This window comes from Podarcis liolepis (genome assembly GCF_965112155.1).
Source record: "Podarcis liolepis genome assembly, chromosome: 5".
In the NCBI taxonomy this organism is placed as follows: domain Eukaryota; kingdom Metazoa; phylum Chordata; class Lepidosauria; order Squamata; family Lacertidae; genus Podarcis; species Podarcis liolepis.
In genome coordinates, this window is record NC_139556.1 from 79,715,531 (window position 1) to 79,738,304 (window position 22,774).

The window sequence follows — 22,774 nt, forward strand, 5'->3', positions numbered from 1 at the left end:
GAGGTCAGCCCCTGTAGTGATCAGCCCCATCTGCTTCTTCAGCTCACCCCCAATGCTGCACCTCTGCTTCCATGACTTGTCGGTGACAGTTGTGAGAAGATCAGGCAAGAACAGAAAAAGGCAGGGATGCTGGTTCCCACAATGTTGTACCAAATAGAGGATCTGGAAAGAAGCTACTTTGAGATGAATCTGCACATTCCAAAACTATTCAGAGCATGTCTTTAAGAAAGGATGCCAGACTGACACTCTCTGGTGGCAATGGTGAACATTTCTCCTTTGTCTCGTGGCATCACGCCCCTTGAGATTTCAGAAGAAGGATGAAGCCTGCTTTCTGCTCTCACTCCAAAGCAACTTGCAGACCAGCCCTCATTGGCTCATAGAATCTGGCACTTTCCTCATGTCAAGCCCCAAGATGCTTTTGTCACACGCTGATTATACCTGGCACCCCTGTGCGACTCCATTTCTTCTGAGATTGAATGTACAGACTATTTCTATTCTGTGTCAGTTTCACATGTATTCATTGATAGAGTAGTCCTTCCTGTTTCCTTCTCTCTCTCTCTCTCTCTCTCTCTCTCTCTCTCTCTCTCTCTCAATTTTGCATGAAAATTCCAATTCAAACAGCATTTAAATTAGAGGCATGCACTGACCACAAAATCAACAGCTCACCTCAGTTTGAGGTGCTTCATAGGCCTGCCTGGTTTGGCTCTTTGTTAACAAAACTTTTGCGGTCTCTGTTCGCTTTAAACCATACCTTGTTTAAGAGGCGACAGCACTCTGCCAAGAGGGAGTGTTCAGTGCTGTTTGGTGGAAGGCAGCCTGGGAAATATAAAACCTTTCAGCTGGTGGCAGTGAAAGGTTCATGGGAAGGGAGCAAGAACAGATGCGGGCACTCGGCTTGACCAGATCTCCCTTCCTATCATAGTACGTGGCCCAGGGTTGAGCTGGGGTGCCATGACATACTCAAATAAGCTCCCTGTGCAAATTAGAGCCCTAGATCACATGCACACCATACATTTAAAGCACCATGGCACCCCTTTAAATAGCCATGGCTTCCCCCAAAGAATTCTGGGAGAGGTAGATTGATAAGGTTGAGTTGGTAGGAGACCCTTATTCTCCTATTTGGTCCTTCTTCCCAGGGAACTCTGGGGACTGTAACTCTGGAAACAGGGGTCTTGTTATGTACTAAGCTTGGATCCTAGAACAATAGGCAAGTCAAAGCTACCAGCATGAGTTTGACCAAAGTGCGGGAGGCAGTGGAAGACAGAGGTGCCTGGCGTGCTCTGGTCCATGGGGTCACGAAGAGTCGGACACGACTAAACGACTAAACAACAGCAAGGATCCTGGAATGCAACAACTGATTGGCTTGCAGGAAAAGACCAATCAGGCTCCAGGAGGAAGTTAATCAGCCTATTAGGCTGGTAGGGTCGTGGAATGCAACAACTGATTGGCCTGCAGGAAAAGACGAATCAGGCTCCAGCGGGGAAGCAGAATCAGCCAATCAGATGGGACTCATTGTGTAAATAATGTATATAAAAGCCTGAGGTTTGGGGGGCAATTCAATCACTGTTTTACAAGCTGCAGTAAAGAGCATGAAATCACTACAGGACTCCTGAGTGTATTTCAGGCTTCCTGACAATTCTCTGCAACCTACAGCTCCCAGAATTCTTTGGGGCAAGTTGTGGCTGTTTAAAGTGGTGTCATAGTGCTTTCAGCGTATGGTGCTAATGTGGCTCTTATAGTGTTCTTAATCAAGCACACTCAAATAGAGCAGACTCTCTGCTGCATGCATTCAGCCCCTCACACCTGGTGAGAGGGGCTGAAAGGCTCGTCTTAAGGGAAACAGCTTGCTAGCCTGGCCACCAGATCTATGTAAAGTGGCAAGAGGATTGCAGACAGGTGGCCAAAAGCATTTCTGATTGCATTCATTTCTTGCATCTTCTGTAATTTCTCAACTCCTGAGGGAGAAGGAAATGTTCAGTATGTTACCACAACATTAGCACAGACAGAGGAGCTGCTGGCAAAGCTTTAACCCTGAGCTCCTGTTTCGACACCTTTCATATAGCAACTTATGAAAATGGGGCCATAAAACTTATTAGGAGTGATGAAACTTTTCTTACTGTTCTTCCTGTGAAAGCCGTCCAAAACTTTATTCTTTCTCCCTTCCTCCCACTCTCTGCAACTAACACACCTCCAGTCTTTCTAGTACAAGTTCAAAAGTGTAGAAATTTTGCATATCTTAAATATTTCAATCTAAAGCCAATCAGTCTCTCTGAGCAGTCTTGGTATGTGGCAGCTGAGCACAGACCAGAGTTAAGGGTAAAGGGACCCCTGACCATTAGGTCCAGTCGTGGCCGACTCTGGGGTTGCGTCGCTCATCTCGCTTTATTGGCCGAAGGAGTCGGAGTACAGCTTCTGGGTCATGTGGCCAGCATGACTAAGCCGCTTCTGGCGAACCAGAGCAGCGCACAGAAACACCATTTACCTTCCCGCCGGAGCGGTACCTATTTATCTACTTGCACTTTGACGTGCTTTCAAACTGCTAGGTTGGCACGAGCAGGGACCAAGCAAGGGGAGCTCACCCCGTCATGGGGATTTGAACCGCCAACTTTCTGATCGGCAAGCCCTAGGCTCTGTGGTTTAACCCACAGTGCTACCCGCGTCCCTGGACCAGAGTTAGGTGCACCTAAAATCTGATCTGCTGTAGTATGGAGTCACTGGAGCAAATGTATATCTTAGTCTTTCCCTACTGAGACGAAGTCTTTAGCTTATCAGTCACTCAGAGGCTCAAAGGTCTTGCTTATCACTGGTTATGTTGTTAGTTATTATGAGAACGCTGCATTTCCTCACTTTAATTTAAACACCAGAGCTGTGGAATCTGTAGAACCAATAAGTGCAAACTTGTCATCCTTGCTTTGTTATTGAAACCTCGGCTCAAGCAGCACAAACAACTCCAGTAATCCTATTGTAGGTGGCTGAATGCTTCCTAGCGTGAAGTTTTGCCTTTACTCTAGAAGCCGAACCTGTTTCCTAGTGATCAAAGGAGAGCTGGTCTCTCTGGGTCTGTGTGAGTCATACTGTGTAACAGCAGACTAACTTTGTTGCTGTCAGCTGACTTGCCTCCGTTAAAACTCACCGAGACTAGTCAATGGGAATCAGTCTTGACTGAAGTAGATAGTAAAAGATGGGAATCAAATTACTGTGCCTTCTCATTGCTACAGTTTTGACTGCCTATTACATATACAGCCCCTTACCAGAGAATGTTGAGGACCGCTGGAAGCTGATGCTCATTGACGCTGTCTTTAGAACTTTAGACCATGTGGTAAGCTGAGACGTTTCTTTATTTCAGGCGTCTTGTGCATGTGAGATTGCTTGAATGCAAAAAGGTGTGTGTGTGGGGGGGGGGAAGCTTACTGAAAAATGTTGGGATTGTGCAAAATGAGAACTAACAGCTATTAGTTGCATTATTTGGCAGGTGGTGGGGGCATCATGAAACAGAATTCATTTGTCTCTTTTTCTTTGACTCTCTGGACAGAAATGTCCTATATATGAAAATGAAAACAAACAGAAGGGAAGCTTACCTGTTAGCTTTTAAAACCATTTAATAGCTTTACAAGGCAGTGCATCCTGTTTTCTCTGTTATTCTCTAGCTGCTGTTGAAATCTGAGCAACCCACTTTTGAGTCAGAAGCAGTGCAAAGCTCCCTTTGATAACGGATATAATTACGCTTCACATTTCATACACACTCTTTAGTCTGCACGGCTGCTGCTATAAATAACCAGTTTTAAGGCTAGAAGCAATCAATCAAGGGGAAAGCTCTTAGAATTTTCCTCGCCACTGATGTAATTTCTAATTGAAATCTGGTGTAAGGGAGAGGGGAACATCCCTGCTAATATATCTACCGTGCCAGACACTGTTAATGATCTCCGAGTGAATTGTGGCTACTGCAGCAATTGAGCATAGACTGAAATTACTTTTCTTTTAGGTATCTGTTTTGCTGTACTGCATACATGCATGACTTTCACCAGCTTGCCTGCTTATGTATTTACCTATAGCATCACCTAGGAGCTGCAGGGTGGATTGCATAAAAAGAGAGATACGCATAAAATTACAGAACTTGTTACAATTATTTCCCATTTCTGGGTAGCAAGTGGTTGTGGGTTCAAGCTCCACACTGGGCAAAAAAATCCCTGCATTACAGGGAGTTGGAATAGATTACCTTTGTGGTCTCTTCTAATTCTGCAATTCTCTGATTCTATTAGGTTGCTGGACGTTTTTGTCCCTAAGTGTAAAAATCTGTTTGCATATGCAGAAAGAGGACCCAATGGGTGGTAGTCACTAAATTTTACTTTGAATAGACCCACTGAAATTAATCGACTGAATGTAGACATTGTCTTTAATTTAAGTGAGTCTGCTTTTAAGTAAAAGCTAAGCTGACTAGCACCCAACAGCTGCATTTATTCACCAACTATAAGGCATCAGATACATATGGGAATCTGACCTGTTTCTGAGGCAAGGTCCCTAGGGCTTTGCTTGCTGGTTTCCAGCCAACACTGTGATCACACCTCAGGGTTTGTGTGTTTTATTGCTGGCATGCTGCTAAAAGAGTAGCTTTCTGAGCGCTTGCTGAGGTGTGCAGAATTTAGGGGTGTGGCGTCAGTTTTCATGTCACTCCCTGGGTGTTTGAATTGCCTGGTGGTGGAAAGGTCACAAAAGCGCGGCCTTAGAAAGGAGGAAAATAAAGGAAAACAAACAGAAGAGAGCAACAAGAAGAAAAGTGTCACGCAAAGCGGGGGGGGGGGGGGGGAGGCATACAGCACATGCCTGAATCAGTATGCCTGATATACATAAGCAGCACATGCCTGAGCAGTATGACTAACACGGGAGAGGTAGGTAGGCTTGCCGAATTCTGCATGGAATCAGAGAGTCTCTGCATTACAGGGAGCATATTGGTATGTGATTTCCCCATCACTTTGATGGAAGAAGCAGCATGGGTTAGAATTCTCCATTCCACATGAGAGCCATTTCTGGTAATAAAAAATAGCATGAACAGAAGATGGTGCCGTTCCAGTAGGGCCCAGAACTTTTATTATTTTACCCTGGGAGAGCTTTGATGAGTTCAGCTTCTCCTAACAGAGCCAGTGTGGTGTAGTGGTTAAGAGCGGTAGACTCGTAATCTGGTGAACCAGGTTCACGTCTCCGCTCCTCCACATGCAGCTGCTGGGTGACCTTGGGCTAGTCACACTTCTCTGAAGTCTCTCAGCCCCACTCACCTCACAGAGTGTTTGTTGTGGGGGAGGAAGGGAAAGGAGATTGTTAGCTGCTTTGAGACTCCTTTGGGTAGCGATAAAGCGGGATATCAAATCCAAACTCTTCTTCTATCACAGCTCTGCATCCTAAAAGGCTTTATCTATGTGGTGCCTGTTAAATTATGGCTTCATGCCAGTGTTGTTTAGATCACAGGTCCTAGTCTGACACTTTAACCACTGCCCCATTGGCTGTCTAGTGCTAATAGCAAACTCTGTTCTCCAAAATGGCACCATCTGCGCAGAAGCGGGGAGGTATCAGCAGGCTGAGCAGGGGGAGCCCTGACATACGAGAAAATCTCTAAAGGGTTGGGAATTCCTTCCCTTCCAAAAGAGCCACTTTGATCAAGGCTAAGCACACTTCATGGCCATTGATTGCTGGGAGTAGGGAAGGAAAAACTAGGGAGAACAGAATGAAGTATCCTGCAAAGAGGGAATGGCAGGCTGGCTGGCTTCATGAACAGGAGTGCTCCACACTGCAACATTGCATTGCAAGTCCCAGTGTGGTGTAGTGGTTAAGAGCAGTAGACTTGTAATCTGGTGAACCAGGTTCACGTCTCCGCTCCTCCACATGCAGCTGCTGGGTGACCTTGGGCTAGTCACACTTCTCTGAAGTCTCTCAGCCCCACTCACCTCACAGAGTGTTTGTTGTGGGGGAGGAAGGGAAAGGAGATTGTTAGCTGCTTTGAGACTACTTTGGGTAGTGATAAAGCGGGATATCAAATCCAAACTCTTCTTCTTCTCTTCTTCTGGTAACAGCCTGTAAGAGAAAACACAACTTGTGTTTTCTTTGCTTATAGCAAACCCCTCCAACAAGCGCTGAGTTACCATATATTTTTTGTTGACGTTGCTCCTCTGCCTGTAATAGCAGCCTAACAGTCAGATATTAAGCTTTCTCCCTTCACTTCTCGTTTTCTCTTCCGGGCTTCTTTTTAAAGCCACAGGAGGAAGGTGAGAAAAACAAAATAGACAGACACTCATAAGAAATCTGAAGCACTAAACCTTGTCCCAGTTATATTTTATATATGTAGATAGTGATCTACATATAACGTGAGATTTCTCGTCCTGCTTGTTCTTCTGGTATCATGTGTGTGGGACAACACAATATAAATGGATTGAAAGCTTGATCCTGGATAAACTTTAGTTGTTATACTGCGGGGGTTTTCTGGCAGTGTGTGGTGTTGCTACATAATGGGAGGGGCTATGGCTCAGAGGTAGAGCATGCCAAAGGTCTCTGTCTTAACCTCTGGCATCTCCAGGTAGGGCAGGGGGAAATCCTGTGGAGCCACTGCCAGTTAGTGTCTGCAGTATTGAGCTAGAATGACCAATTCTCTGACTTGGTATAAGGCAGTTTCTTATGTTCCTGTGCCAGATGCCTTGAGCTTCATCCATGCCTTCTTCTGTATATGGTAAATGTATGGAGAGGGAGAGAGATGAACTGTGCTACTGGTCCACCCCCACAAATCATGCACTACTAACCTTGCCCCCTTGATACCCACATGTTCAGTGCAATGTCTGCAAAAGGGTCCCATGAACAGCTGGATGTAGGTAAAGGTAAAGGTTCAGTCGTGACCAATTCTGGGGTTGCGGCGCTCATCTCGCTTTATTGGCCGAGGGAGCCGGTGTACAGCTCATGTGGCCAGCATGACTAAACCGCTTCTGGCGAACCAGAGCAGTGCACGGAAATGCCGTTTACCTTCCTGCTGGAGCAGTACCTATTTATCTACTTGCACTTTGTTGTGCTTTCGAACTGCTAGGTTGGCAGGAGCAGGGACCGAGCAATGGGAGCTCACCCCATCGCGGGGATTTGAACCGCTGACCTTCTGATCAGCAATTCCTAGGCTCTGTGGTTTAACCCACAGCACCACCCACGTCCCAGGATGTATGTAGGCACCCTATATATCAGGATTTCTGATCACACAGGGGTCCTTGTTGTGGGTTCAGCTGCTCATATGTGAATATGCCTTTGAAGATAATACTCTTATTACTATTTTGGTGCTAGGCAAAAACATTCCTCTTAACCCAGGCATTTGGAGTATTGAAGAATCTATGGCCTTCGAAATGTTTCTTGGGCTGTGGGTGGGTGGAGGGTTATTGTCTTGGCTTTTTGTGTGTTATGTATTTTGTGCTTTTGTACTGTAAACCGTCCTGAGACCTGCGGATGAAGGGCAGTATATAAATAAATATTAATACAATATTTATTAATGAAAGTATATAATCATCACCATCAACACCTAGAATGAAAGAAACCTGCATATGTACAGTACCATTAGTGGGAGAAATCCATGCATGGGTGCAAGCCCTCCCCATTTTAGGAATTAGGCTGAAGGGAAGCAAACTGCCCAGGGCCTTGCCCAGGAAATTGTACTTGGAGAAAATGCACCCTCACATAATGCACATAATCAAAGCCCAGTTCCAACCCCTAAAGTATATTTTAAACTCAGAGATCGGCTGCCAACCTTAAAGGAATAAGGGGCACATTGGATGTATGTGTAGCTATTTCTCTATCCACAGTGCATTGATTTCGGCAAAATGTGCCCTACTGTCTACATTAGGCTATGAATTTGAATGACAACCAAAACAGTGCAGGTGGCTGTGTGTCCAGCTTTCCAGAGGACAAACCCTCTGTTTGATGGAGGAGTACGCTCCCTGTCGGTCAGAAGGAGAGCAATGGGGAAGCACCTTGAAGTTGCCCATCAGCTGCTGGACAGCCCACAGGTCACTTAACCACAGTCTTCCTCACTATAGTGAGATAAATTATGGAAATCATTCCATTTTTAAAAAAATTATTAATTAGTACTTGTGCAAATGTTATGTAGACCCTTGTCCCCTTTTTGGTTTTGTGCAAATCTAATGCAGTACAGAAAAAACACCAGAAGCAAGTAGGAACATGGGAAGCTTCGATGTACCAAGTCAGATTACTGATCCCATCTAGCTTGGTATGGCTTCTCGGATTAGCAGGGGCTCTCCCAGGATTTCAGGTAGGGCTCCTTCCCTGTTCTACCTGGAGATGTTGGGATTTGAACCTTGGCCTTAGAAGGACCACAGTGCAGTGGCAGAGCACCTGCCTTGAAAGCAAAAGTTCTCAAGCATCTGCAGGTACGACTGGGAATGTACCCTAACTGAAGCTCTGGAGAGCCACTGAGCTAGATGGACCAAGGAGTCTGATTCAGTGTAAAGCAACTTTCTATGTTCTATGACAGCTTGCATGCAGTTCCTCTCCAACACTGCACTGTTTTCACAAGAATGTTTCATGCACCATGTCTAACACCAAGGATCATGCATTCTGGGCAGCATAATGTGCTGACATCAGAAAGTGTTGCCAGAGAGGGTGTGGGTCTAACTGTAAATCTAACTCTATATCTAACCATGGATTTTGGACTCAAATGATTTCTGGTCAGTTTGTCCAAATCTTGGGTTGCAAAACAGCTCTTTGTGCAAGCTTAAACAACATTCTAATTTTAGGTGATGATTCTTCAGAATAAACGAGATTGTTTCATCCATGGACATTTCATCTGCTTAGCAGCAGATAGTTCTGGAAGATACGTTTAACACCACAAATGCTGGAGTAAAGTAAATTCAGGAATCATTCCTATGTTGAAATAGCATCTATATCAGCTATGCAGTTTCCTTCGGATACTATAACCGAGATTTATATGCTGCCTGCCATGGCATACTATGGTCATGGAATGTATTGCGTGGCGAGTTCCCGCCCCCCACCAGGATAAATAAAGACACGAGACACCATGGTTTAAGGTTAAATGGGCGAATTAGGCCACAACTTTATTGAATTCAGGAATGAGAGGCATTGGCTTAGGCATTGGTCCTAACGACTATCCGGCTCCAGCCCATTTGCTGGAGACACGGGAAAGGGTTAACACTATATTGGGGGAGTCTCCCGCCGAGGCACGTTGACTAGGAGCTCCCCGGGGTCACCGCTCGGGGGCGTGCCTTTGGCCCACACCTCCATAGGCTTTGGACAGGGCCATGCCCCCGGAGTCCTTTAACGGACCACCCTTCGCTCACTGGGGGGAGGTGATGGTGTTCCTCCCCCCCATCCTCTTAACCCCTTCTTACCAATGCCTACCGCCAATGCCGAAGAGTTGTGACGAGTTGCTACGAGGTAGGCGGAAAACCAAATGGCTGTAAATTGCCAATTGGGAAAAATTCCTACCATGCCCCATGCGGCGACAGACCGAAGTCCATAGCAAAGTCAGAGACCTACCTAAAGCCTACCTAAAGGGAGGGAGGGCGGGAAAATGTGGGGGCTAGCTGGCGAAAAGAGGGTGAGCCCCCTCTGTGCCGGCCCTAAATAGGGCAGACACGGCCGGGATTCCCCTGCTCTCGCGGGGGCTGAAAGCAGCCCCCGCTCACGTGGGGGGTGGGCGTGAAGCCCGCAACCCCACCTCCTGGGCAGGCCGGAATAATAATAATAATAACAATAATAATAATAATAATAATAATAATAATAATAATTTATTATTTATACCCCGCCCATCTGGCTGGGCTTCCCCAGCCACTCTGGGCGGCTTCCAAAACAATATTAAAATACTATAATACATCAAACATTAAAAGCTTCCCGAAACAGGGCTGCCTTCAGATGTCTTCTAAAAGCCTGGTAGTTGTTGTTCTCTTTGACATCTGGTGGGAGGGTGTTCCACAGGGAAGGCGCCACTACCAAGAAGGCCCTCTGCCTGGTTCCCTGTAACTTGGCTTCTCGCAGTGAGGGAACCACCAGAAGGCCCTCGGTGCTGGACCTCAGTGTCCGGGTAGAACGATGGGGGAGAGACGCTCCTTCAGATATACTGGACCAAGGCCGTGGCTTTGCTTCCTCTCTAGGGGGGGAAAAGCAAAATAAGGAGAGGACATTTGAGCAGACAAAGGACCAGAAGAGAAAGGATTAAGCAGCCTCTCCCTTTCCCTGTTCTTTTTCACAGAAGCAACCTGCCCTAGGCTGCTCTAGGTTTAAAAGAAAGAGAAGGATTAAGAAAACTCTTCTTAATCCTGTCATTTCAGCCAAAGTTTGCTAAAGAATTAAGAGGCTTTTAATGAACTTCAACAGCCCTTTTCTGGTGTTACCCTTTCATGCAATTGACATTGTTTCAGAGGGAGCACAGGGCTGCATCCTCTGGCCCCAGCAGCTCCCCACCCCATTCACAAACACAGGTGTGGGGTGGGAATGTCTGAAGAGATGAACCTGCTCTACACAGGTAGACTGTGATGTAGAACCCCTTGCCAACCTAGCAGTTCGAAAGCATGCCAGTGCAAGTAGATAAATAGGCACCGCTGCGGTGGGAAGGTAAACAGCGTTTCCATTGCACCGTAAACGGTTTAGTCATGCTGGCCATACGACCCAGAAAGCTGTCTGTGGACAAATGCCGGCTCCCGTGGCCCGATGTGAGACAAGGGCCACAACCAACCCCATAGTCGCCTTTGACTGGACTTAACCGTCCAGGGGTTCTTTACCTTTTTTACCTTTTACCTAGAACCTGGCATGATCAGGGCTCCATAGCCTGAGTCACAGTGTTCCTCCTCTTCAGTGTAGATGGTGGAGGGGCAGAGACCACAGGGGCTTGTCGCTGGCTAAACGCTGAATAACGCTAAATTTTCGTTTGAATATACACTGGAACAAACATTTTGTATTAGTTTGTTCCATGATACAGAGTTATGGTATTATGTTACTGAGCTATCAAGTAGGTTTTAAAGAGGTAGTCTCTGAATTCCACTTCCTTATTGTTGCAATTTTGTGACACATTAATAGTAGTAGTAATGATTTTATTTGTTGTTTTTCAAACAACATGTAGTAGCATGACTTGGGTGGCTATGACTAGGTGGAGAGGGTGGTGGTGGTGATGATGTTGTTTTACAAAGGCAGCCCTTAGTACAGTGGTACCTCAGGTTAAGTACTTAATTCGTTCTGGAGGTCCGTTCTTAACCTGAAACTGTTCTTAACCTGAGGCACCACTTTAGGTAATGAGGCCTCCCACTGCCGCCACGCGATTTCTGTTCTCATTCTGAAGCAAAGTTTTTAACCCGAGGTACTATTTCTGGGTTAGCGGAGTCTGTAACCTGAAGCGTCCGTAACCTGAAGCATATGTAACCCGAGGTACCACTGTATACCACTCCAGAAAATTTAAGAGAAGCGTGGAGTCTGAAGATAAGTGTATTCTGATCTGTGCTTTAGTCTGGGAACATGCACAGATACGATCCACGCAGCGCCTCTGCTTGGCTCCACTGCCTGTCTACTTAACAGTTATTGCCTCCTGCTGTTGCTTGTTTATGCTGCTATGACTTACACTTCACATCTGGCCTCTCCTGCAGACTGTAAATTAAGGATGCCAGTGATTGATTACCTGCCTGGAGGTCAGCATTTCCAGGTGGGCTACCTTCACTTCCTGTAAAAGGAAACAAGAATAGGCTGCTGACATTTCTCAACCTGCATGTGGTTCGGAGTAGTCCAGCTGTCGCTGGGTGGGGGCCATTGTTTGTTGTGGGTTTCGGGATCAGGTAATGATGGTATAATGAAGTCATAAGAGTGTGGTCAGACCTCCTCTGGCCTTTAGCAAAACTTGAAATGTAAAATATAAAACTTAGCAAGAAACCTAAAGTTTTTGACACGGGCCTCGTTTGCACTGTACATTTAAAGCTCTCTTGTACCACTTTAAGACATGCCCCCCCCCGGATCCTGGGATCTGTAGTTTTTAAAGTGTGGGATTGATTGATAAATCACTCTGGGCCCCGAGGCTTACACACCAAAATTACTTGAGAAGAACAAATACCGGTACTTAGCCATCAGGGATTGCATATAATCACTGGAAACAATCCAGCATCATTAGGCAACCAATAGCAATACAGTAGTACCTCGGGTTACATACGCTTCAGGTTACACACTCTGCTAACCCAGAAATAGTGCTTCAGGTTAAGAACTTTGCTTCAGGTTGAGAACAGAAATCATGCTCCGGCGGCACGGCGGCAGCAGGAGGCCCCATTAGCTAAAGTGGTGCATCAGGTTAAGAACAGTTTCAGGTTAAGTACAGACCTCAGGAACGATTTAAGTACTTAACCCGAGGTACCACTATAAATCATTGTCAGATGTGAGTGAAGTAAGTAAGTGAGTGGACTAATTAATGTAATGAAAAGACTGTGTCACTGCTTGATGGTATCACATATGCAAATATATTTTGTTGCAAAAGACTTGTCATACAAATGGTTTGGGAGTGTTGGAGTGTTAATCCTCTCTTTCCCTGGAGGAGATGTATGTAAATAAAAGACTTATGGTGCAATCCTATATGCGCCAACCCAGAAATAAGCCCTGTTGAATTCAGTGTTCACCTAGGCAATTGCAGCCACGGCCTCTTTTCTACTAGGGCCACATTTGCACGATATATTTAAAGTGCTATGGTACCGCTTTAAACAGTCATAGCTTTCCCTACCCACAATTCTGGAAAATGAGGTTTGTTAAGGGTGCTGAGAGTTGTTAGGAGACCCAGGTTCACCACACAGAGTTAAAATTCTCAGGGTGGCTTAACAATCAATCCTTCTTCCAAGGGAATTCTGGGAATTGTGGCTCTGTGAGGGGAATTTGCGTTTTCAAATGTTCCACTGAACCAGTAGTGCCTGCGCATGACCAAAGTTGGAATTGAATAGGGACGCTAACCCAAACTGGTTCTCAAGAGTTATCTTCAGAATCTTAGGTCCCTTGTAATGTTAAGAATTAGTGTAACTATCAACGCTGACTGGCTTTTTTCTTTTTTTGACATTTTGTTTACATAAGGCTTTTGTACAAACCAAGTCATGCAGCGGAACACAGGACTATGGGAAGAGAGGGGTTCAGAGGTGTGCAAAACCTTTGGGTGATTGTTTGGACAATCCTTTACATGCCCATATCTGTATCTGAAATAAAAATCTGTTGGTTTATAGATCTTAAGAGCCTTAACCGGAATATCTAGCTCAAGCCGGCTGAGCTGCATAACTGATTGGTGAGGGTGCGGTCATCTCTTTCAGAAGAATACAATTAGTGCATTTTCTGCAGTATGTGTGCGAAGGGGCAGTTTAGTCTTTATGTGTGCTGTAGAAACAGATTGTAAAAAGGGCGGTTTTCGTGTTCCTCACGTATTTCCCCTCTTGCACAGTGTTATATTGCCTTCTGTGGGTTTTGATATCTTCGTTTCTTTCTGTTTGCTTTCTGTGAATTGTATTCTGTGCATAATTTCTCCTTGACCCGAATCCAAGGATAGCACCAGACTTCACTGAGGCCTTGGTATGATGCCACCAATGGCTTCCAACTTCTGCAACACACTCGCCTCAACACACAACGCTGCAGCACTCCCCCACCGCCGCCGCTGCCATGATAGTAGCAGCCACTTCACTTGCCACCCTGCTTGCTGTGCCTCTGGGAAGTGTTTGGGAACTGGGCAAGTAGCATGTCACTTTTGGCAGCCAAATTTTACTCCCCTCCATAGAGGCCACCTGCCATTTTAATTGATTTCAATACACTATGCCATGAACCACAGATCTGTGAAATTTCATAGGTCTATGGCAGCGGTCAGCAAACTTTTTCAGCAAGGGGCCGGTCCACTCTCCCTCAGACCTTGTGGGGGGCTGGACTATATCTTGAAGAAAAAATATGAACGAATTCCTATGCCCCACAAATAACCCAGAGATGTATTTTAAATAAAAGGACACATTCTACTCATGTAAAAACACGCTGATTCCCAGACTGCCTGCAGGTCAGATTTAGAAGGCGATTGGGCCGGATCCAGCCCCCGGGCCTTAGTTTGCCTACCCATGGTCTATGGAGTGAGTAAATGGAACTGGAAACCGTGCTTGGCTCCCATGCAATAATGGCATCACCATCTGGACAGCACTTAGATGGTTTTTCATGGGTTCTGTCCAGAAGTTAATTGCTTTTCTTTTTGTATGCACATTACTTTCCATCACATATAAAATCAGCTTCAGATTCTAAAAAAAGCATGTCCAAACCCACCCAGATTCTCTAGTTTGGGGGATTCAAAAGGGGGAGGGAAGCCTTAAAAATAATAGGCTATCACACTGAAGGTCTCAATGGTTAATCTGGACAATTTCTGGTCTTATGTGGTCATATCTACTCAGTGTAGACCCATGAAAATTAATAGCCATGTCACACACATTTGTTTGCATGGGTCTACTCTTGAGTACGACTATCATTGCATACAACCACTGATTTTGGCACTGGCAGGGCTGTTGGAGCTAAGCTGAATTTGGAATCTCTCCTGAGGAGCTGGAGACATAAATACAGCACACACAGAAAAGAGAAACACTCTAACAAAGGCTAGAAGCACATCTAATTTATTTCTCTCCAAGAGCATGACAGTTTGCATGAACCACTTGATGACCCGTAACTGTGTTTCGTTCTTTTCTTTACCTCCCCCTGTCTCCGCTAGGAAGTAAAAATAGTTAAATGTCAGGTGGAGAGCGTGAGATTTATGGTGGGAATGTGGCTGTGAGAAAGGTGTTTGTCCCCCTCTCCAGCATTTAGCTATCATGAAAGCTAACCAAAATCTTTGTTCACAGTAGTGTGAGCAAGGCAGTGCGTGGGATGGCATCTCACACACCTTGGGGTGTCCTCACTGCAAGTGCAATGTTATAGGCAATTCCATCTGACCTAGACAAGCAATATTTCACCTTAGCAGAACAACCTCTCTCTCTCTCTCTCTCTCTCTCTCTCTCTCTCTCTCTCACACACACACACACACACACACACACAATATTTTTTGCAGTTTGGAAAGTGACAGGGAAATGCATTGAAACTACTGAATGCAAGATTAATGCATACAGTGGTACCTCAGGTTAAGTACTTAATTCGTTCCTGAGGTCCGTTCTTAACCTGAAAATGTTCTTAACCTGAAGCACCACTTTAGCTAATGGGGCCTCCCGCTGCCGCTGTGCTGCCGGAGCACGATTTCTGTTCTCATCCTGAAGCAAAGTTCTTAACCCGAGGTACTATTTCTGGGTTAGTGGAGTCTGTAACCTGAAGCGTATGCAACCTGAAGCGTATGTAACCCGAGGTACCACTGTACTATCATATAGCCACCCTGTAAACAAATAAGAACCGTTATGTAAAGACCAGCCTTAGTCCAACCATTGCATGAACTTTGTGCAAGGAAATTAAGAAAAATACCGAATAAACAGGTCAGCTGGTGGTGCCTTGAGTTTTGCATTTGGCTGGAAGAAAGAAGGAAAGGAGTGGTGGGGGGAGTTGCAAGTGGATATTGCTTGCTTTGGGGAAACTGTTGCTGCTTTGTAGATGAACACAATATACTTGGGTGCCTAGATATCACAAAGTCTCCAGTGTTCTTTCTAATGCAAAATGCTACTTCTGCTTAGCAATCTCTGGAACTTCTTAATGCTCCGGGATGTGCATACCATTCCAAATGATTAACGATGATGTTAATATGCATGCCCAACTTTTAGGCTATTTTTGATATGAAGGAGAAAGGAAAGAGGCACTGATGAATGTAGTCTTTTATGTGGCTTGAGAGTTGCGTAATACATTGGCATTAATATACCTCTTGTTTTCCAGGGTTCAGTTGCCAACAAGCTGGGTCTCGCGCACCACATGGATGTTATGATGAGCCTCACAAGTTTTGAACATACACCGCCAACATCGGATGAAAAGGTCACTGTGACTGACACAGAATTTAATGGTGTCCCAGTCCGTTTGTATATCCCAAAAGGGCAGCCCGATTCCTTGAAAAGGGCTATGATTTATATTCACGGGGGTGGATGGTGTCTAGGATCGGCAGGTAAGCATGGGTGCTTGTTTCCGCTAATGTGGGTCTTGAGTTGAAAGTTGAAATGTCTTTGAGACCGGTGTTGTGATACAAGACAGCACGGTGGCTGCTACTTGACAATGTGCTTCCGGCGAGTGTCTCCTCTGCTCCAACGACAATATACCTGCAGAGGATGTATTCCACCATCTAATTCTCTGCAAGTCTGAGAGAAGCAATTAACTTGTAGATTGCATCTAGCAGGTAAACCACATGAACTATATGGCACGCGATGAAAGAACTGAAATAATCAGATTGCATCCATTGGTTATGCAAACAGAAGGCAGCTGTCAGGCTTCTGGGAATCCAGTCCTTCCTCCCCATGGCAGGCTGCCAGTAACCGACAGACAAGAAGCTCTTACCAATTTATTTTATTCAATGTTCACAGAGAGAGGCTTAGCATGTCGCCTCTCGGGGTAATGGCGTTGCTCCAAGTAATCTCCTCACCCACTTCTCTCTCAGTTGTCTACAGCACCACCGCCCCTTACGGGGGCTGCTTAAGGCCATTTGGCTTTTAGCTTTCTGCTCTACCGCTCACCGGGTTCTGGGAGGGGGTGCGTCTTCTAGTGATAATGTGTTTCGGCTCTGCTTCTCACCCCTCCTCTCCTCCCATTATCTCCCAGCTTTGCCCCTCTTTTGTCTCAGAGCCATGACCTTCTGCAAACCCCTGTTGTAAATCTATACCATGGGTAGGCAACCTAAGGCCCGGGGGCCAGATCTGGCCCAATTGCCTTCTAAATCCAGCCTGCACATGGTCCGGGAATCAGCGTGTTCTGACATGAGTAGAATGTGTCCTTTCATTTAAAATGCATCTCTGGGTTATTTGTGGGGCCTGCCTGGTGTTTTTACATGAGTAGAATGTGTGCTTTTATTTAAAATGCATCTCTGGGTTATTTGTGGGGCATAGGAATTCGTTTATTTTTTTTTCCTTCAAAATATAGTCTGGCCCCCACAAGGTCTGAGGGACACTAGACCGGCCCCCTGCTGAAAAAGTTTGCTGACCCCGATCTATACTGTCTTCCTCTTCTCTGGGAGGTGCTGGAGGAGGAGGGGGGCTCTCCACCATTCCTCCTAACCCTGACAGCAGCCGGACAAATTTATGGAGGATATACCAGTTGCATGAAGCCACAGGAAGGGAGTGTGTGGTCTTGTGCTCAGGTCCTGCGAGCTGGCTTCCCCCTGTCATCTGCCCAGCCAATGTGAGAACAGGTTGCTGGACTAGATGGGCCCATTGGCTTGATCTAGCAACCAATATTTCCCCTCCTCCTCCTCCTTCCTCTAGCAACCACTTATAATGTGCTAGATCAAACCATATCCAGGGGTTCAGCCCCTGAACTCTGGGAGCAGTGTCATTCAGGGCTTCAGTGGGGATGGGGAGAAAATCACCCATACTGGGAGGATGGACCCTGCACCAGCAGAGCATAAGTGGGCCCTAGTATTGCATTTTTAGTACATCATTCACATTGATATTCTGGTTAGTCTGCTGCATATTTTGGTTTAACTCTTGCTCACCCCCCCCCCAAAAAAAAATCTAATCTAATTTGTATAAATGAATGGCTTGCTATTTTGTAAGTTATTCTTTATGAAAAATAAAATAAAATTCTCAGAGTGATGTTTCTTAGGGAATATAAAGCTGCGAAGGACATGTTATATCCAAGGTGTGAGATATGAAAACTAAGATCCCATCTAGGACACCTTCTTGGACTGCAGCCAAGTCACTTGTGAATGGTTTGTTGAGTTCCTGTCTTTAGATAAAGCGGTGTGCACAGGAGTTTATTTCATTGCCAAGTGCTGAACTGCAGGGATTCACAGAAAGTGCAGAAAAAGCTACGGCCAAATGAAACAGGGAACTGTGTGTCTATTTGTTTCAGAAGAGCAATAAAATATTCTTTATTACTTACTTTGTTGCAGCCATGCAACCCTATGACCTCCTGTCGAGACGGACTTCAGAAACACTAAATGCTGTCGTCGTATCAGTCGAGTAAGGAATGGTGCTTCAGAGTGTTTATTGTGAATAACACCTGATCCTTTGCAAATAGAAAACTATGCTTAATTGCTGTAATCTAACCCATGCACTGAGCATACTAAAGCACACTGTTTATTTATTTAATAAGCATTATATGCTGCTTGATGGTTAAAACCCCAGACAACCTCCAAGCAGTTTACAGTGAGCTTCAGCACAATGCAACCTAGGTTTGGACTTTGTGGCATGGGGGAACGAAGTCCTACAGTTAAAGGTAATTGCATATCAATCACATAACATGGGAGTAATGCATAGCCACCAGTCCCATCGACACGAATGAAGTGAGTTTCCCAGCATGCAGCAGTCAAGAGAGGAGGGAAGAAGGACATAGCTTTGCTAATTTTTCTCAGCTGGAGGCAGAGGATTGTTGGCATCTGTCTGTCTGAAGAGGCAATGAAAGAATGTGCCATTGGGGGTCAATCCAAACCATTGAAGAGTTATAGCGCCTGCTGTGACTATAGAAACCGATAAGGGAGAGACATGTTTTATTGCAGCTGGGACAGATGAAGGCATCCAGTTTCACTGTGCAGATGCACCATGGTGTAATGGATGGATGGAGTGCGGTAATGGGTGGATGGTTGCAGTGTGGGCTAGCTCTCAATTAAAAATTGAAAAATGCAGGTCTTCAGGGCTTTCCCAAAATCCTGTAGCATGGTGACTCAATGCAGGTCCAAAGGAAAGGAATTCTGAAGTGGGGGAACCAATGCAGAGAAGGCCTTCTAAACTAGGGTTAGGCAATGTAGTCCACTCCATATGTTGTAGGACTCTAACTTCCATCAGCCCCCGACAGCATGGCCAACAGCCAGGGGTGATAGGAGTTGGATGTTATGTGTGAACCATGCCATACAGCAAAATGTGGGACTCTTCAAGGTCAAGTTGAAACCCAGTGTTTACATCTGCCAGATCAGTTCTTAAACTGCACTGAGTTTGTCAAATAGTTGTAATTCAGTGTGAGAGAAAGGGGGAGTTAGTTTGCCTGGCGAAGGGTAAGTTGGTGGGGTGTAATCAGCAGCACAAGTTCGCAAGTGACTGCTCCAAACTATATGTTGAAGCAAGTCAATTTAATTGAAGGGGTGGGGGACACCTAGCATCCATGTCACAAATTAGATTTGCTTTCCTTTCACAACCAATTCTTCTTTTTGAAAACTGTCTCACAAAGGTACAGGCTGGCACCGAAACACCACTTCCCAGCTCAGTTTGATGATGTGTTCACAGTGGCGAAGTACTTCCTGCAGAGCAGTGTCCTTGAGCAATACAATGTAGACGCAAGCAGGGTGTGCGTTGCAGGAGACAGCGCAGGAGGGAACTTAGCAGCAGCAGTGGCACAGCAGGTGAGTCATAACGTATTGGAAAGTCGGGCATTTGAAAGGAGCTGTTTTCATCTTTGTTATGCATCTGAACCCTTGCTCTCCAAAGCCATCCTGTAACCTGCTACCTTGGGGAAACAACCAGGGCTGACGCCATCATCCAGTACCCTTAGGTAACTGGGCTCCTCCAACAGGAGCTTATCCTAGGCACCCCACACTTGGTGACTGAATATGGGAAGCCACCTTTCTAAATTTCCCATGGTGCCCTGGAGCAACATGACATCAGATGCTCTGGGGCAGGGGTGTAGGAGCTTCATCACAGGCAACCTTTTGGCAGCGCATGGTGTGCAGGGCCAAAGACAAAGGTGGACCAAGCAATGGCTGCAACTCTTACCTTTGTTTACCATGCTAAACCAGGGCCAGGGCCTTTTCAGTGATGGCTCCAACCTGGTGGAATGCTCTGTCCCATGAGACCAGGGCCCTGCAGGATTTAACCTCCTTCCGTCGGGCCTGTAAGACAGAGCTATTCCGCCTGGCTTTTAATTTGAATTCAGCCTGATCTTTTATTTCCCTTCCCTTCTCTTCCCTCCCCCTCCCCTTCCCTTTTATGAAGATTACCAGCTCTGAGACCCCACAGCTAATTCTCCCCTGGCCTTGTTGCTGGCCCAAGTAGGACTAATTCAGCCAGGTAGCCCTGGTGATTATCTAATGTTTATTAGATGGATTTCCCCTAAATTGATTTCTGAACTTTGAATTTTATTGTTATTCATGTTTTTATACTGTATTTTATGCTGCTTTTACAATTAAGTGCTTTAAATTTCTTGATAGCTGCCCTGAGCCAGGTTTTTGGACCAGGAAGGGCGGGGTATAAATAAAAAATTATCATCATCATCATCGGCGACAAGAAGCCCACCAGGTTCAATGTGATTTTCAGCATAATCCTAAACATTCCTGCTCAGAATGACATTATAGTGTTCAATAGCATTTGCTCCCTAGTGTTTAGGATATAAGCCTTACTTAGTAAGTAAACCAATTTACATGTGCTGTACTGCTAGGCATAAATAGGAACACACACACACACACTTTTTTTTTGAGAAGCTCAGCTCCACCTTTTCAACAATGATCAAAGCTGATTGACCTGATAAATATTATGAGAGCTCCAGACATTTCATATATCCAAATCTACACAATCAGCTGCCCTATAAACTCCACAGAGGGTTGACTCAATTTTAGTAGTGAGATCACATTTTGAAATGATTTATACAAAAACATGTCTCCTGGGTTGTTTTTTTTAACCTCTCTTGAACGAAATTCTGCAGAATCTGGCATAGTGAGATACTATTTATGCATAGCCAACAAAATACAATTATCATTATCATTATTATTATTATTAGTTGAGGCTCCATGCCAGATTTGAGGGGAAGCTGGGCAAGGTTTCCTCAGGGTCCTGCAATGCTTCCCAATTAGCGCCCCCACCCCCAGCATGGCATCCTGGTCCATCCTACAGCAAACCTTTACTGTATGACCTAGTTCCCCTAGTAAGCCTTTGTGGCAGTTCCTTGCTGAAATCAAGCGCTGGGAAAGTGCCAAGACCAAACTAAGTGGGTATCCTAAAATGCCTTCAGGATCCAGGTGCAGTTTGCTGAGATTTTTCAGCGGATGATCAGAGGGATATTCTGGCAGACAACTTGACATGGAGGAGGTTCCCTGAATAAAGGAAAAGAATGTTGAAACACTGCCTTGTCGCCAATGATAATTGTATCAACCCAGGAGACATGTTTTTGTATAAATCATTTCAAAATGTGATCTCACTACTAAAATTGAGTCAACCCTCTGTGGAGTTTATAGGGCAGCTGATCGTGTAGATTTGGATATATGAAGTGTCTGGAGCTCTCATAATATTTATCAGGTCAATCAGCTTTGATCATTGTTGAAAAGGTGGACCTGAGCTTCTCAACAAAAGTGTGTGTGTGTGTGTCCCTATTTATGCCTAGCAGTACAGCACATGTAAATTGGTTTACTTACTAAGTAAGGCTTAAATCCTAAACACATTTACTAGGGAGCAAATGCTATCGAACACTATAATGTCATTCTGAGCAGGAATGTTTAGGATTATGCTGAAAATCACATTGAACCTGGTGGGCTTCTGACTTCTGTCTTTTAGGGTTAGGTGTAAAACAGCCTTCCGCAATCTGGTGCTGTCTGTATGTTTTGAACTGCAACTTCTTTCTGCCCAATCCACCATCGGCAATGATGGGAGTTTTAATCCAGCATAATCTGGAGGGCACCAGGATGGGGAAGACTGATGTAGTGTTAGGGTGTATCTTGAGCTTCTATTAGCAACTTCCACAGATACAGATGAGAGCTTGGTAAATATGAATTACTTAAAAAAGAATATTAAACACTTCAGATGGTAGTGTAAATACTGGAGGTATAAATATCAGCATGTGTAATTTTCAATAAAAGAGGCAGGCAAACTGCAAGCCTATTGTGTGTGTGTGTGTGTGTGTGTGTGTGTGTGTGTGTGAATATCTCCTTTCCCTTGCACTGTAAAATGTTTTCTGGTAAGGTGGTCCATCTGACATGGAGCCAGGAGGGATTCTTGTGTAATAAATGACATCTCTCTCCCCCCCCTTAACTGTTACAGGTTCTACGTGATCCTGGTGTCAAAATTAAATTCAAGATCCAGGTTTTAATTTACCCTGCTCTTCAGACGATTGATCTGGACTTGCCGTCTTATCGAGACAATGCGAACATGCTAATTCTGCCTAAATCGTTAATGGTGAGATTCTGGAGCGAATACTTTACGACTGACATGTCTCTAAACAGGGCGATGGAGGCCAATCAACATGTTCCTGCAGAGCTAAGCCATTTGTTTAAATTTGCAAACTGGAGTCACTGGCTACCTGAAAGGTATAAGAAGGGTCACGTTTATACCAAGCCAGTCTATGGCAATTCCGAGCTTGGACAAAAATACCCAGGATTTCTGGACCCAAGAGCAGCGCCACTGCTGGTCGATGAAAGCAAACTGCGTGGCTTACCCCTCACATATGTCATCACATGCCAGTATGATGTCTTGAGGGATGATGGACTCATGTATGTCTCACGACTTAGGGAGGCAGGAGTTAATGTAGTACATCAACATGAGAATACTGTCCATGGGGCTGCGATGTTTAGTACAGGCCCATTAATCTTAACTGTGGGAGAGAAGATGGCAAATGACTACATTGAGTGGTTGAATAAGAACTTATAAACGAAGCCGCATCTGTGGAATGCCTTTGGCTCCGATCAGTTTGACTTGGGGTTTTATACAGGAGGAAATGATCGTTTCTC

The 22,774-nt window shown here is 45.2% G+C and overlaps 1 protein-coding gene across 1 annotated transcript; it reads left to right on the forward strand.

Annotated features, from left to right (window-relative positions):
* The first annotated feature begins 3,034 nt into the window (after positions 1 to 3,034).
* Positions 3,035 to 22,774, forward strand: AADAC (arylacetamide deacetylase). The gene is made up of 5 exons (XM_083504463.1): positions 3,035 to 3,319; positions 15,865 to 16,087; positions 18,023 to 18,092; positions 19,294 to 19,465; positions 22,089 to 22,774. The coding sequence occupies exons 1-5, from the start codon at positions 3,182 to 3,184 to the stop codon at positions 22,692 to 22,694; spliced, it is 1,209 nt and encodes a 402-aa protein (XP_083360589.1). The 5' UTR covers positions 3,035 to 3,181; the 3' UTR covers positions 22,695 to 22,774.

Bases quoted from the DNA above. Each gene is read 5' to 3' on its own strand.
- AADAC (XM_083504463.1), top strand. From the start codon at position 3,182: ATGGGAATCAAATTACTGTGCCTTCTCATTGCTACAGTTTTGACTGCC. The intron at 16,088-18,022 runs GTAAGCATGGGT...ACTTTGTTGCAG, and splicing joins ATGGTGTCTAGGATCGGCAG to CCATGCAACCCTATGACCTC. The intron at 18,093-19,293 runs GTAAGGAATGGT...TGTCTCACAAAG, and splicing joins GCTGTCGTCGTATCAGTCGA to GTACAGGCTGGCACCGAAAC.